The following is a 17,245-nucleotide window of genomic DNA, read 5'->3' as shown; positions in this document are numbered from 1 at the left end:
TGGATGGCGACTCAGAGCATCGGCGCACTTATTGGACCGCCCCGACCGGTACCTGATGTCCAGGTCAAAAGCCGCCAGCTGGGCCACCCACCTTTGCTCTGTGGCGCCCAACTTTGCAGTAAGTAGGTGGGCGAGGGGGTTATTGTCGGTCCAAACAACCGTGTGACGACCCAACAGATACTCTCTAAATTTGTCAGAAACTGCCCATTTCAGGGCCAGCAGTTCTAATTTGAAGCTTGACAAGTCCGGATAGGTTTTCTCAGCACCACGCAATCCCCGGCTTGCAAAGGCAACTGGGTGAAGCCTTCCCGACTCATTGTACTGAGACAAGCAAGCTCCCAAGCCTCTCAGGGACGCGTCAATTTCCAAGACAAAGTCTTGATCGAACTTTGGGTATGCTAGCACTGGTGTCTCGCACAAAGCAGCCTTCAAAACCTTAAAGGATTTCTCTGCCTCGATGGACCAAGTAAAGGGAAGGGATCCCTTCCCTGCTTTTATGCCTGCCTTGCCTGTAAGGGCATGTAAAGGCCCAGCAATCTCTGCAAAATTCTTCACATACCTCCGATAGTAGGAGGCCAATCCGAGGAACGACCTAACCTGCTCTGTGCTAGTAGGAGTTGGCCACTGCTTGATGCGGTCTACCTTCTGAGGGTCTACAGCTACTCCTTTGTTACTCACTATGTGCCCAAGGTGGCACACCGAAGATTGGAAAAACTTGCACTTGCTCCCATTCAATTTCAGACCGTAACACTTCAATCTCGTGAGGACAGCTTCTAGCCTATCTAAGTGATCCTCAAATGTGCGTGAGAAAACCAAGACATCATCCAAATAAAGGACAAGTTGAGAAAGGTTCAGATCGCCGAATATTGACTCCATAATACGCTGAAACGTGCTTGGGCTGTTCACAAGCCCTTGTGGAAGGCGTAAGAACTCGTACAGACCCCACGGGACTCTAAAAGCAGTCTTGGCCATCGAGTCCGGGTGAACAGCCACCTGGAAGTAGCCATGGGCTAAATCCAGGGAGGAGAATAACCTTGCCCCATCCATTGACTCGAGGGTCTCCTCTATCCGTGGAAGAGGGAAGGAATCCTTCGTGGTCTTCTCGTTGAGTCGTCTATAATCGATGCACAGACGAAGTTGCCCATTTTTCTTCTTGACCAGGACGATGGGGCTTGCGTATGGACTAACCGATTTTCTGATGATATTTTGGTCAAGCAAGTCTTGCAACATTTTCTTGACTTCAGCCATGCGGCTTGGAATTACTCGCCTATAGGGCAAGTTCACAGGCTTGTCGTCAGCCAACTTGATCTCATGAGGGATCAAATCACAGAAACCTAAATCATAAGGCCCTAATGAAAAAGCTCCTTCGTGCTTCCTTATCAAGGAAACCACTGCCAGTGCTTCGTCACCAGTCATGCCTCGCACACTAATACCTGGAGGCAATAAGTAGGTAGAACCATCAGGAAGAGCGAAAGGTTCTCGCTCCTGTTCATCTTTAGAGCTCTCCACCCGTGGAGCAGGACAACCTGATGTTTCTTCCAAATTATCAATTACAACTTCATGGGTGGACACAACAATGCTGTCGTCATGGATATCAGTAATGACCTGATCCTCCATCAATGCTGTTGAGGCAGTTGCCACCCTGGTGAGAGCCGGAATAATCAGTTGCTTCGAGCCAGTATTCGCCACCAGGACCGGGATTGTAGTTCCTTCTACTTCTTGGATGCCCTCTACAACAGGCCATAAAGAGACTGTGTTGTCATTCCCCAAATCATCTCCGTCAACATCGTGTTGAAGCGGTCTGAGCAGAACAGTTTTCCCTTCAAAATCAGCGCAAGGCGTGCCAATCTCACAACGGATCAGCTTAGCGCAAGCTGGGGGTACCGACTCACACTTATGAGTCCAAACTTCTGCGACTTGGGGACTTGAAACGACTTCCTTCGTGACTTTGTCACGACTGCAGTCAAACGACCTGAACCAACGTAGGGCGAAATCCCAATCTGAGCCCAGTGAGCGAATGTTGTGATGCGGAAGCCCAGCAGACAACATTCTCAAAATATTGCAACCCAATAGGACAGGATATTTATCCCGCCTACCACCAGAGTCCGAAGCTTCCTGTCTAGTAACTAAGAAGCTGGCTGTAAACTCATGTCCCAACACCTTAATGGGGGCCTCAAGAAACCCTTCCACTGGAATACGTAGACCATTTGCTCCCAGCAAATTGATGTATGTGCCCACCTCATTTAATTTCCCCACCTTTGAAGCTAACCGACTGTGATAAAATTTGGACGAAATCAAGGACGTTTCTGCACCCGTGTCTAATACACAGCAAACTGGAACTCCATGAATGCAAATTTTGGCAGTAGGGCTGCTCGAGAGGAGCTTCCTGTGGTCGTCCCTATTCATCATCCTATCAACATCCAAGGAAAAGTCATCATCATCATCACAATTGGTACTTCGTGGCTCGGAATTTCTGTGACTGGTGGGCACAACTAAGTCCTCCGCCATAGTGCCCTTTAAGACGGAGGCAGGGCGTTTCCCGATGGGGAAGCCTGCCCCGATGTTACTTCTTTGTTGCTGGCGTCTTGGGCTCGCTTTTTAGCGTAGCATTTCTCTTCTGAGTGCCCTTGTTTGTGGCAGAAGGTGCAAGTCACTGGGTTCCGGTTGTTCTTCCTTCGCTCCTGGGCCTGAGACTTGATGACGCAGGACTGCAGTGAGTTTGAAACACTCTGCAGCTGAGTACTCATCTGAGTCTGCTGCTGGACCAGTAACTGGACAGCTGTCTGAAGTTGTTTCTGTCCTTCCAGTAGCTCTGACAGCAACTTTTGATTATCTACACCAGAATTATGGGTAGACGTAGACCCTGTTGCTCCACCTGGGTTTCGGCTTCGCCCCTTTTCGACTGCGCGCAGGTCTACTTCCTCAGGAACCTCGTCGGCATCAGCAAGCAGACTCAGAGCCAATTCTCGCAAATCATAGAAAGAGACATCTGGACGGTCCAAGGTCAACTTCCGAAGCTCTCTCCGTACTGAAACATCTCGAACACCTCGAATTAGTTGTTCCCTCAGGGCCTTCTCCTTCAACTGGACAACAGCTCCCTTTTCATGGGATCCCTCAGCGGTCGACTCTATTTTGCCATACAGACGCATAAGAGCCCTGCTATACTCCGCCAAGGTTTCACCATCTTCCTGGACACGACTGTAAAAGGAAGCATTAAGTGACTGAACAGACTCCGGAGAGCCAAACCTACGCAACAGTAGCGCCGAGAGTCCTTCAAAATTCTCTTTTTCTGTTGCAGGACAGCAGAGGACCTCCTCCTTGGCCTCACCCCCCAGGTGGTCTATAGCCGTGCTAACCAACTCTTTTCCCGAGAGACCTAGTTGTCTCGCGTAGGTATCTAAATCACCGAGCCACTCCCTTAATGTCTGATCACCCGATTTGCGCGGCACTCCATTGAATTTAGCTAATCTGATGGTCGGAGCCCGCTGATATCTTAGGTTTTGAAAAGCTCCTGCCAACGTTTCGGCCAAGGCCTTGTTGGACTGAGCAATGACGTCAGCCAAACCTTCCGGCATTGCCATGGTAAGAACCAGACTCGACAGAAAAATATTCAGGCTATACAATCAAAAATTTAGAAATCCCAATCACAGGGTAACCTCCACCAGTGACACCAGGAGCAAATAGTGGCTACTCGACAAAACTTTACACCTGACCTGCTGTTTTTTTTTTCTCAACAGGAACAGAATTGACTCACTTATTTCGAGCGTTAGAATCTGGATGCACCTAATGATAAACTCCCCAGATCCTGCTTTGTTCAAATACACCTAATTATTATACTTGTATAAAGGTGTTCTTTTATTCACTACTCCAAACTACATAAGTGACCTGCAACACTATAAATCATTTACATAAACATAGAATTCGAATGATGTCATACAATGCCTTTGAAATAGACAGCTAAATCTGAGCACCAACCAATTTTTTTTTTTTTACACCACTGAGACTGATAAATTTATATATATCAGAGGTTTTTTTGTTCCAAATATAAACAATGTTATCTTGATGCTCTTGCGTCGACTAGAGCCCCTGTATCCTGTCTACGACGCCATTTTCTGTAGTAGTATGGTCGACCCTGGGACAATCCAAGGCTGGTGGTCCATCTACGATGAGGTGGATAGGGAGCCCGAAGAAACTTGGACGCAGCACTCTTATATACAATGCTTGATTAAATTTTATTCCATCTGATGTACGTCAATGATATACAATCCCAATAAAAAAAACCCTGTTAATAAAAGATAGAATAAACAATAAGCGTCAGTTGTTTGTCAAAACTATACACTCAGTCTCACCAGTTTGTCGATTATACATTTTCCAAAAATAAACAATGTACAATACACTTTCAAATGGATGTGTGTATAACAGAGCTGTATAAATCCACCGCGCAATTTAGCTTGTTGGCTACTAGACGCGATGACATTGCCAAGTAAAACAGTGATTATACATGCAATACATGTACTCATGAATAATATAATTCCTATTTCCTCCTCAAAAAGGCTGGAAATTATGCAATATAAATCGACACCTAGAATTCACAAGCTTACCCTGATATAAGATGGGGTGGTGAATAATGGTGAATAATGTGACGAGTAGTGCTCAAGGTAGTATAGCTACAGTGTCCAATGAGGTTTAGACGGAGCCCATGACATAATATTATGAAGACACTGCTCGAAATCTATGAGTAGTCGGCAAGGTCTATAAAATGCAAGGTACATGTCAAATTCAACATGAGTGTATTTATAAAATGACACTAATAACAATGCTCTATACACAAGTTTACAGTGGAGTGTGTAAAGACCAATACAATAAAAGGGAAAAAGAGATTCACCCAATCTGTGTAATTAAGCGCCTAAAATAGTTAGTGAGCCTTGCCACACGCAGCGCAGTGCCCCAATAATACAGCGCCATCGCGCTGAAGCTAGCACGCGTTCAGTAACACACAGCGCAGTGCCCCAACAACACACGTACGTTGTACACACAACAGCAAGAAGCGACATTGTACATGTACAGTAACGACACATGGGCGCCATTGCGCAATACACTACATGCATATTATTATGACCCGCTGCGCGCCCACTGGCCAAAAGTTATAAACTTTGTTGCGAGTACAGCATCCCTAAAATCACACATATTCATGTCTATTGCCCCTATGAAAGTTATCTGCACATAATAATGCACCAGTTTAACATATTGAGACAATGAAACAATATCGAGAAGCAGTTGTAAAATGGACACATTTGAGGAGAGAAAGTCTCACCTGCGACAGCAAGAAGCACGCACGGCAAGAGGCCGCAACGACGTGCCTGGGTGAATCGGCCCGAAACGTAATTATTCCGCCATTCACAAAATATCCGTCGCCTATCGACTTTATCTCTCAGGTACTACCAATTAACACAAGTGTGTCTTTTGAATGATATAAACAAGCTTCTCGACAAAGTTTGTCCCTGGGAAGAATCCAATAATGCATTCTTAACCAATAACTTGGAACTAACTAGTGAGGCGTAGATATACGACCCCAGATAGGTGTCACAAATAACCTTGCCAGTCCCACTAATTAACCGGCTGACCTTGGGTGTGCTATTATAAAATGTCGTGCCCCTACATAAACAAAACAAATACTCGAACCCTCTTTTTTTCAGACATCCTTGGCCACCCCACCCCGGCCTACCCTGCCTCCATATATAACCAGACATTGGAATTCGAAGCCCAAAGTCCAAAATGGTTGATCTCTCATTTTTCACAGTTTTCTTGATTACTTTTGCTTCTTTGTTGTATGGCCGTCATGTTTGAAGGAAATACGAAAGAGTGTTTATTAAAAGAAACTGAGAAAAAGATCGGGGAAGGGGGTTCAAAAAGTGATGTTGGGTGTGTCAGTCTGCCCAATCCTCAGATATCAAATATGACAATAAACATGTCACAATGAAAACTAATATGACAATAAACATGTCACAATGAAAACTAACTTTACAGTCAATTTGCTGGTGAATTAATTGGTATTTAATCACGCATGCAGTGCCAATTTTGAACAAATGTTACTGAAATCTTATATAAGTTATTGGATATATCCGTTATACTAAATTAAATTTGGGCATTCATAGTTATTTTACGCTTTTCAACACATTTTAATTACAATAGCATGAACACGTTCTTTTATATTACATTTTTTACAGCGACCAAATACAACCGACTAACAATACATTGCACTTCTATGTATAATTAACAGGGGTTGATATTTTATATTACCTCATTCCTCAAAAATGCACACCTGCAACAAATGCAACTTTTAAATCTTCATTATTGTCAATTGTATTGGTGGTTTTTTTGGTTTATGCCAATTCATCTATTTACATTTCCTAACCCATGGTATGCCCAAATAGTTTAACGCTGGTTTCCGTTGGGGCCCTGCATACAGATCTGATCACTACATGTATAATTTACAATATAATAAGTTCATAAATACCTAAGACAGTTTACCCATTCCTATTGGTCGAGAGCCCGTCATTGTGGCCGATTTAAAACGGTTGATGAAGACCGGCTGGCTGGCCTTACACACTTTTCCAGTGTCACACCAAATTTGGACTCCTATGAAATTCGGCGCCTTTTACCGCTTTATTGGTTGAACGTTCAAAGCCTCACATCGGCACGCGCAAAACCACCAGTGAGTCAGTATTTCGTTATCCTGAATTCAGAATACAACGGCACAGCTGCGTTCTGCGCCACCTCGCTTCGTGGTCAGATGTGTAGTTCGGAAGATAGCACAATGTTGAAATACAACATCAATGTTGCGTCAGTGACACCAGGCATTAACATATAAATATATTTAAATAAATGGAACCTTTAGAAACAAATTGCACGTAATAGTTCCGTAGATATAGACCTTTGAAAACGCACCTTTTATGTGACACCACATGACATGTGGTGAAATCCCATGACGTCACTTAAACTTTAATCTCCAACACATCCCGTTTTGCGCACATTCCAAGTCACAACCAAATCATCGAATAGTTCTTAAACTGTGAGCCTTAAAATGCATCTTTAATTTGACATCACATGACATGACATGACATGAGATGACGTCATCATAACGTCACTTTATTTGGCATAACTAAGCTTATATACAAAACAGTGTGTGCAGGCTACTTTGGGGAATACAATCGCGAATTAGGTTTAACACACCCAATTTAGACGAAACTTTTTTTAACGTGTTTCACGAGTGTGCCCGAACTTTATGTTTAACTTGAACATCAACTCGAAAGCGTTTACAAGATCTCGTTTCCACAATTGGACTATCAGCAATGTACACGTTTAGTTCAATTTTCCAACCTGAACCAATAACCATGCATGTGCATTTTTTATGACATCTTATATAAATTTGTTTCTTACGCACCGATTGTGAATTCTATCAAGAGCTGTATTCAGCTGAATCATCTAGGTTCATTTCTATTTCATAAACATTGGAGGAGCACGTTAAAGTGGAGTCATCTGCACATACACTACATTTTGGGGGGATAAAAGATGGCAAATCACTGGAATAATTAATAAAGTGTGCCTAAGATCAGAAATATTTACAGACGCAGAACGACCACCTATGTTTTACTTAAATTAACTGATAAATCAAGTTGACATATTTAGCGCATGAAAACACTCGTTTAGTGTGCTCAGTGTTGAGTGCAAATATCCTGATTGTCAACTTGGGATCACATTGTTTTCATCAAAGTAAGTATATGCTGCTGAGCGCACCGATCTTTCTAAAACCCTACAGACAACTGACAGTATAGAAATAGGTCGATAATTACTTGATGTACTACGTTTGCCTCCTCCCTTGTGAATTGGTGTTACCAAATCGTGTTTCTAGTTTTTAAGATATTGCTCACATCTTATGGAGAGGTTAAAGGGAAAATACAACATTTGCAAACATCAAAAAATAAAACTACCAAATCATTTTGAAATACCTTGCTGGACTGTTAGTGAATGACAGTGTAAAGCATCCTGTAAAATCATGGCACCTGATATACTGTCATTTTCAAGAAAAGTGGTATGTTTGTATCAATTTCCAACGCCGACCAGCGTTGGAAAAAACCGGCTTTTTTTTCAAATACTGGCCCCAATTGACCATCGCACTTGTTTGCAATCGATTACACACCTATGAACGGGTACAAGCCAGCTAGACTGGTTCCCTGACCTTACAATTCCCCAATATATGTAAACTGCTCTGTTTCTTCTTATATGGAGTCAGGGAACCAGACTACAGAAAATGATTGTTTTTCTTGGTTTTTATAGCATTTTCGAACCCAAAACCTCAACAAAGTCAGTGTAACTATATTTGCTATATATTTCCAACCCCCCAATTCCATCCATTTCTGAAAATTACGGCAAAAGCAAATGATGTATCTTCCCTTCAAGTATATGGAGTAAACATTTGGTAATATACGACAGGTCTTTTTATTTATTTTACACTAATGCCATCCAGACCTGTTATTTTCCCAACTGAAATTGATAATTGCTTTTAATGAACTCTTCTGTAATGTTAAGTACTAGGCATTCATCACCAGGAGTATTAAGGATAGAAGTGCGAGTATTATCATCGTATTTTTCATATTCGCGCGGAGGGCCATTACCAGTCATACGTTTTCCGATTGTAGAAATATGTTCCTTTCATGTATCAGCTCTCTACTCCCAAAGATTTCGTTTAATTAAATTACCTGTTCCTAAGAAGAGAGAAATCAGCCGTTATACTATAGCTTTACTTTATTCGAGGGATTTATGAAATTGTGAAGCACTGAAACTGAGTGAAGGAACCACTAAGTTTGTTGGTCTGTTGAAGTGTTATTTCTGTTCAGAGAAGTTTGCTATTTGTACAGGCTGATTAAAAAAAAAGAAACCAAAATATTGGGACCATTTTAAAGTAAGTTCTGCATGAAGCACTTTCCATACCTAAAATAATGAAAATTATTAGAAAGTCCAATTCATAAGCTTTCTTTTAGTACAAGAGTCATTCAAATCACTCGCGTACTTTTCAAGTTACGGAATTTTAAACACAAACACCTTTTGGAGTTCTGTTCACAGATTACAAAAAAGCTAAGTGTTCTTTCAGCGAAACGAAAACAATTTACATTGATTTAGAAAGTGCTATATGCAGATCTTCACTAAAAATGGTCCCGACATCTGGGTTTCGCTTTTTGACTCACCCCTGTCATGTAACTAGATGACTGTCTGGACACCTCTTCTTTAAACCCTTTTTAGGAATAGGCTATGTAACACACTTTGCATCTATGCATGGATCAACAATTTGCATACAGCACCCATTGGGAATTTGATCACAGTGTAGCCAACCTGAACACATCAACTGTCAGGAGAGCATACTTCATCGAATACACCACAAGATAACATCAGTCTATTAAAGTTGGGTCAAAATCCTTTTGAAAACTCTTACCTAGGAGCGAATCATGTGATTAAAAAAAATACTTTTACATGAATTTCATTTTTGAATGATTTAAGAATAAAACTCAAGTGATTTCACAACTCAATGGATGTCACACACTGAACTGACGATTCTCGCTCATAATATCAACCGCGCGCGCGTGTGCTATGTAAACGCGCTCCATCCCACCCATTCACAGATTCGCCCAATTATAAAACAAACCGCCAACGCAACTTTCCAGAAATGTGTCAATTGACATATCTTTAGGAAAGATCGTAATATTTTTTTTTTCAAAATGACAGCATATTAGAAGGAATACTTTTTGGATAGACGCAAATGGTCTTTATGCTCTACCTTTAAAATCGCTGTCGTAACTTTCGAACAATCACGTTGCAATCCTCACGAAAGCGCTTATTTGCCAAACCATAGACAAACACGTTAATGACGCTGTTGAGATATACGACGTCACGGAAAACAAGCATTGCAGCTACTACACTTGCGTGGTGGGAGGACTTGAGGAAGTCTACGTACAGGCTCCCTAAGGCGTAGATCCTGAGGGTTAAGTAAGGCAGCCAAAGTATGAAGAGCATGAAGGTAGCTATGAAAAGCATCCTGGTAATACGAGACTGGGCTATGTTGCGACGTTGTGGTCTACCCTGTGCGGTGGGATGGTGGATACCAGCTTCTGGTTTCCTAAACCTCTTAGCTTCCTGATTATTCGCGCGTGAGCTGGTACTATCCATTGACTGTGCATCAGTGCCTACCTGGATAACACCAACTCGGCTGGTGCTTGTGGATGGGTAACCCGAAGCACATCTTGCGGCATTCTTGACTCCTTCAGATCCGCCAGCGCCAGTACTAGTAGAATCATGCTGACGTTCCTCAATAGTGCCGAGGGGAGCTGAGGTTGATGGAGCAACCTCGCGTTGTATTTGATCACTGATGGCGCAGATACGGAGACGATGTTGAGTAAGTTCTGGTTCTACGTTCTTTTGGCGTTTGTGGAGAAAGATAAAAATGGCCGAGTACAGGATGGTTACCGCAGTGAGTGACAGAATGTACATACAAATCGGGAGGAACTTCAAGAGTGCGCGATGGAACGTGTCAATTTCGTGGTGATGCAGGGCTAAGCCTTGGTGCAGTTTGTAAGCAGCTTCGGGTATGACTCCGATATACCCAGCCACGAAGCAGGCAGCGGCGATGATCTTAGCTCGTCTGATTGTCACAAGGCGATTGAGGGAGCGGCAGACGGTATCGAAGCGATCGAACGCTATAGCCGTGATCAGTAAGGCCGTTGTGTAGAGCAAGCCCATACTGAGGAAGTAAACGACACTTTCCGAGTCGAAGTCGAGGTAATGAGACACAGAGGCTATGGCTATCGCGTCTACAAGCCGAAGCAGACAGATGAGTAGATCGGCCGTAGCCAGTGCTGCGATGAAGATCTGTGTGGTTGTACGGAGCCTTCGAGAGCAGCATACACCTAGGATCATAAGGTTAGCGGGCACACCCAGGCAGAACGTGGTTAGCCATAACGTAAACTCTGCCCATCGTGTTACCTCCAACTTACTAATGAACGGCCAAGTCACAGACGACCCATTAGTATCTGCCATTTTCACTGTCTTGCTAAAAGTCTTGTATCTGTTCAACACGAGGCACTTCTACAACAAGTGTTGACAGGTAGCTCAACAGCTACCTGGTAGCTCAACAGCTACCTGGTAGCTCAACAGCTATACTGTTTAGTTGTTACACTGTAAGCGAAAGACAAGATTGATCGTTCTTTGATAGCCTGGTAAAAAGCAAAATGATGTTTTCCGACTTTAGACTTTTGTTTAAATGTGTTATAGAGCATAGGTGTAGTCTAGTGAACAACAAACGTCAGTGCACAAATTGAAGTTGGTTAGAATGTGCGCGTGACGGTTCCTGACAAGACTGGGCATGCTCTATGTCCATGGACCAATACGTCGTTGCTGATTGTTTATCTTGAACGTGGGTGGTCTGACGATTATGTGCTTGAGGTAGGACTCCGCGGACGTCAATGCACAGCAGATTTGCGTTGTGTACTTAATATGATATATTTCAACCGGATAATTATCTCGTTACTTGCGGCAAAATAGGCAGCGCCATTCATCAATGTACAGAGCCAATCCTCGAGAGGTTACTTGCATAACAGTGTGTGCTGGAGGTTAATAATAAATCTTGTTGCTTAGTTTCTGTTTATTTTTACGCGGACGGATAACTTATAAGAAAAAAAGGAGAAAGTGTAATGCCTATTTGTCACCGTTTTTACGAACAGCCACATGTGTGGATTTTGAAGAAAAAGCGTTTTGGAGATAATTGCAAACAAGTTTCTTCTATTTTAAAACTGCAAAATATACTACTTTGCAGAAAATTTGTGCAGTAATAAACCTTCACATGGTTTTATGAGAGCTGAATTTTTACGTGAACCAAGTAATTAGACTTAATACAGTAGTTAATAGTGAAAATTAACTAGTAAAGATATGCGTCTCTTCGTGAAAAAAAATTCAAGTTTCCTAGATTTTGGCCCTTAATCTGTTCAATGCGTTTTTCCATAATGGCCAAAATGTATGTGGCTCTTCGTGAAAACGCAAAATGGAATTATTGGGATTTCTGCCACTTGCATCATTAATGTAATTTTGAAATTAATGATGTTTTGCTTACAGAAACATGTCAAAATGGTTAAGTACAATGTTTTAAAGCAAAATATTGAGAAAAAAAAAATCGAAATCGAAAAAAAAAGGTAATTGTTGACATATTATGTCGCTCTTCGGTAAAACGGTGACGTATTATTCTACAGAAGACAGCTGTAAGTACGCGCTGTTTGGATTTGTTTGCCGTAATCCCTCGTCCCGTAGGAACGAACGACTGTGTGTAACCTCGTAATCAGCTTTCTCGATGAAAAACAAACTCTTTATAAGCTGTTAAATCCGCCGAGACAACTCTTGTTTTTGTTAATATTTCTTTCCTTTCCATTTAAGACTCTTCGTCATAGGATTTGTCTACGTTTTTTTCCCCAACCAGGCACGTTGGCACTTTCATATAAAGTCCGATCGACTTCAAACTTGGCAGACACTTATACGAGCATCCGAAGATAGTCCACGAGGATTTTCGTCATCATGACGCCATCAGGTGTCTAGTTAAAGTACATTGAAGGTACATTAAACGTAGGCCAACAGGGTGAACCAACAAAGCGGAACCCAAACCCTTAAAATATTTCATATTTAAAAAAAAAATATGTAGCACCAAACAGGGAAAGCCAATTTCATATAGGCTACTTTGTGATGAAACAATTCTGAAATTCCTCAATTCGTTAAAAAAAAAATTCACCATTCAAACGCAATGACCCTAAAACCTGTTTCGTCCCAGCGCTGATGTGACGCGGAAATGTAAGTGCTTACAATGATCGCGGACAGCTTCTTCGTGGTCGAAAATAATGAGGGTGGGAACCAGTTCACATGCATAGCCTGATTCCGACTCTCTACTATCATTCGGAACGCATTTGTATTTACAAGCGGGGACCAGTCTTTATATGACCCTAGGGTGCGTTCGATTAGCTTCGGGTTTGCATACTGCTGGGTTGACATTCGAGGCAACCACAAAATGAGGCTAATCGAAAGCTGCGTTGTATTCGCTTGGCTTCCAGGAAAATTAAAAGTGGAATTACAACCTGAAATCCCCGAAAGTTTCATGTTTTGGATTGTGTACTTATCCTATTACAAAGGTCTGATTGAAAGGAAATCAGCGTTATGTCTTACGGAAGACGAAAAAAGCTGGTTGTGGACATTGTGTGGTATATCCATACTTATTTGAAGTCGTGTATATTCAATGCACCGTACATGTTGCGTGCGTGGTACCAATTCACAAATGTTCTTACACGTCCGCACAGTGCGAACCGCTAGTATCACAACTTTCACTATAAGCTCAATTTTTTCGAAGACAAAATTGTGACCCCCAACATTAGTTCTCGTATGGTTTTCGCAAAAATAGCAAAATGAAAATTAAAGCAAACATGGCATATGGATGTTCGCATAATACGGGTCCTTGATGTGCAAGGAGATTCCGTGTTGTATTTTAACTTGCTGCGCCAGAGTCAAATCCGGTTACGCGGAAATCACAAGTTGTGTCCGGGTTGAACGGATCGGGCAAGCACCAGGGCATTGTTCACAGCCAGCCAACCTTAATCCCAGTGCCTACTTACATCCTCCTGATCCTGGTTGGAAACTTACTTTCTGCATTCTGATTCCATCTGTAATAGCTAGTAACGGATATAAAATATCATGTACTTGGTGCTTTGAACGATATTGTATGTGTTTTGAATTATGAAGTTCATCCTCCTCAAAATCATCCTCCCTTTTCCATTTGGCTAATAATCGCATTGAGTGATATATACCGCAGGCAGCATTGGTAAGATTTAAAACTGAAGAAGAAAAAAACAAATGTGTTTTCCGATCTCTCACTATGAGGAATCCGTCTGTACCCTGAATACCTCAACCATAAAGCTGAGTTTTAAATCATGGCCAGGCACCAGACATTTCCCGTACCGTAGTCACAATGTGCAAGATTTGTTTTACGATCAGTACCAGGGCCCAATTACATGGTGCTGCTTAACATGATGCAGTTAGCAGAAAAATTGTGCTTACTTTATAGCAGAAAATTGTGCTAACCTAGCTTAAGCACTATTTCACGGTGTGGTGTGGATGTGCTAACGGTCGTGCGCGCATGGCGATTTCTATTGATACGTCAGTTAAGCAAATGTTCCTCTGAGGTAAGCCCACTTTTGCTGGGCTAACTGCTTCCATGAAATAGACGGAGGCTCTGTTACTGCTAGCAGTGCCATGAAATAGGGCCCCGGGTAAGAGAACAGCTAGTGGGATCGTAGTATTCAACGCCATAGGGACGAGGATGCGTAGTTAGCATGGTGCGAGCCATGGGGTCTTTTAACATCTCTGGGCCTTTCCGCTTTTTTTAAGCAATACTTATGACTTTCTTATGCATGTGAGGAAACGTTTGAAAATTCAAACTGATCAAACTTTAAAGAGAACCGGATTGCGAAAACATAGATTCACATGGAAATTTCATCTATTTTCATTAGACATTCAGATGAATAATATGCGAAGTATCCGATAATATCTTCATAGTCCAAACCTACGATTAAGGTACCACTGTACAAGCTTCAACGCCGAAAGCATATTGCGCCATCTACTGGGTATATTAGTAAGATAACCCGTCGGGGAAGGGCGGGGGGGGGGGGGGAGGGAGTTGCTTAATTAGTAGGTAACATCATGCTAGGGATGGTCTATACTGGGTTGGTTATTGATGGAGCGGTGAAGCCACTAATCATGGGTCGCCTCGTCAGCAGGCCTCGAAGGCGCGGTTCTAGAACCAACATTTTTTTGGGGGGGGGGGCTAGCACGGTGGATCCAGAATTTTTTCAGGGAGGCGGGCTGAAATGTTGACCAGTTATTTTTTCCAGACACTTAGGCCACCGAAAATCAATAGGGGGGGGGGGGGGGGGGGGGGGCTCATGCCATATTTTCAATGGGGAGCACCAATAAAATCCTACAATCATTCACACTATATTAACTAATGCACCCTTGTCACGGCTATTTCTTCTTTTAGGGGGAGACCGTTCGCATGTACATCACAATCCTTCTTTTTGCTAATGCAATTTTTTTTTTACGGAATTTATTTTGGGGGGGCTAGACAAAATTTTTGGGGGGCTACAGCCCCCCTAGAACCGCGCCTGAGGCCTCGCCTTAATGTTATTCCATTACGACATGACACTCCAATACTCAATCTCTTTCGATCTCGGAACTTTATTGTGCCCAAAAAGACAAAGAGGTACAAACCCTGATTAAAAAAATAATATATTGTAAGAATGGAGGACCTTTACCGGTGTAAGATCAGTCATACCACTAGAACTCAGTAAGACTCAGCTTAGACCCTGAAAAAACTATAATGAGTAATGAGGGCACCATTACACACATTTTTCTAATTTACATTTCAAATAATTAATTACACAAAGACACCTATCCCAGTATCAGCTCTTCAATTAAGGATACAGATATAGCTGCCTTCCAAAAGCTTGTAAAGCAGAAAGCCAAGACCGTCAGCCACCATGTATACGTGCGTGCTTTTCGTGCAGTCCACGAGCTGGCTATGGCACACGTCTGCTCACGGCCCTATTGTATACAATTGTATACATTTGTGCAACCAAAATGTATTGAGTGCAAATTCCAACAAAATAAGTATGGAGCGCCTGGATTATTTTCTCCGATTACCCAAATTATTACCTGAAAATTCATCAATTTACTTTCCGTTAGCCATTTTGAAGGACATGTATGGTGGACACAATAAGAAGGAGCTACCTAATATGTCGAAATAGCAAATGTCATATTGTGTCCAAATATAGCGCTCTCCTTCATGTAAACAATATATCTCAAAAAGGATGACTCCGTTCAACTGCAATACAGGTATATTAACAAGGAGTAAGAAAAAACATTATGCATTGTCTCTATATTCTTCAAGCCGGTGTCATATAAAACGAATTTTCTACTATGAAATCGGGCCTCTTTATTATGGTCTCAAAACCTCGCACGTGACCGTTCACTGTTCCGTTTATATTCACTAAGATGTTCAATACAGGTCAAAAGGAAAGTTACACAATTTAATAAAAAAAAAAAAAAAAAATTGGCTTGCTCCATTTCAACCCCCCCCCAAAAAAACATAGGGATAAAGTACATCCTATTAGCTTTTAACTGTTAACATTTCACGTGATTTGCATACTCTATTCCCAATTTATGTCTATTTCAATAAAAAGATTATAAAACTTGGCTGTCCACCACTGATCATTTACCGTTCTACGAACCGATGCATGCCTATTATGAAACGTGGACGTTTAATCTGTTTAATCTGTAATATTCATCCAGCTCAATAGCTTTTAATGGCATTCCACGGACAGCTTTTAGTTAATGTCATAACTCCTCTAGATCAATTTCAGTAATTCTTTTTTGAGACGAGTGAAAGACGATGCTCTTTGCACATATCCTTAATTGATGTTTCAAATTTGATTGCTCTTTAAGATAAACAAAAAAAATCATTCGGGTTACTTTCTTTTTGACTCACCCTGTACAACCAATGAGTCTGTTTTTCACATTGTCCAAATTGCAAGAATAGTGGACATGTACCACACTCATGAACCGTTCAGTACTTTGGACTTTAGAGTTTGATAAATTTACTATAATCTCTTTTTGCAATTATTAATTAATCCTTAATTAAGTGTTGACAACACTCAATATTTGTTGTTGGATATTCCATCAGCTAGTATTCGCTAAAAAACACTTTGTATACATTAAACAACAAAGATATAATAAGGAATTTAATCTCCACTGTAGAACGTGTCAACGTGTTTTCTTTCTTTTTATATAATATTCATTTTACAATCCGTGCCAAGTTAAGGGCATAAACGATTTTGCTAAACGTCTAGACAGAAAATAGCTCTCATTGTGTACACAGCAAAAACTCTAATACTACAGTTCCCATTACGTAATTAATATTTGTTTAACATCACTTCAGTTAAAAGAACAGTGTTGCATAAGCACAAGCAATTATGACTTAATTGTAACTCGTTTTAAGTTAATTAATTGTAATTTTGTTAAAGACTGGGTCCATGTCACTGATCTCTATTATAATGACAGTAGTATAGTAGTGACCAGTATAATAAAGATCAGTGGTCCATGTCACAATATC

The 17,245-nt window shown here is 41.5% G+C and overlaps 2 protein-coding genes across 2 annotated transcripts; both read right to left on the bottom strand.

Annotated features, from left to right (window-relative positions):
• Positions 1 to 2,516: 2,516 nt before the first annotated feature.
• LOC119723539 lies at positions 2,517 to 5,651 on the bottom strand. Its single transcript, XM_038194283.1, has 2 exons — positions 5,315 to 5,651; positions 2,517 to 4,752 (listed from the first exon to the last, which is right to left on the bottom strand). Exon 2 carries the CDS (start codon positions 3,579 to 3,581, stop codon positions 2,517 to 2,519), a length of 1,065 nt encoding a protein of 354 aa, XP_038050211.1. The 5' UTR covers positions 3,582 to 4,752; positions 5,315 to 5,651.
• Positions 5,652 to 9,572: 3,921 nt separating this feature from the next.
• On the bottom strand, positions 9,573 to 11,088 carry LOC119723457 (cholecystokinin receptor type A-like). Its single transcript, XM_038194160.1, has one exon. It carries the CDS (start codon positions 11,086 to 11,088, stop codon positions 9,835 to 9,837), a length of 1,254 nt encoding a protein of 417 aa, XP_038050088.1. The 3' UTR covers positions 9,573 to 9,834.
• Between the last annotated feature and the right edge of the window lie 6,157 nt (positions 11,089 to 17,245).

This window comes from Patiria miniata, unplaced genomic scaffold (assembly GCF_015706575.1).
Source record: "Patiria miniata isolate m_02_andy unplaced genomic scaffold, ASM1570657v1 HiC_scaffold_1, whole genome shotgun sequence".
In the NCBI taxonomy this organism is placed as follows: Eukaryota; Metazoa; Echinodermata; class Asteroidea; order Valvatida; family Asterinidae; genus Patiria; species Patiria miniata.
This window is presented reverse-complemented; position numbering and strand designations above follow the sequence as displayed.

What these genes read in the sequence shown, in the direction of transcription:
- LOC119723457 (XM_038194160.1), bottom strand. Translation starts at nt 11,088, where the DNA reads ATGGCAGATACTAATGGGTCGTCTGTGACTTGGCCGTTCATTAGTAAG.
- LOC119723539 (XM_038194283.1), bottom strand. Translation starts at nt 3,581, where the DNA reads ATGGCAATGCCGGAAGGTTTGGCTGACGTCATTGCTCAGTCCAACAAG.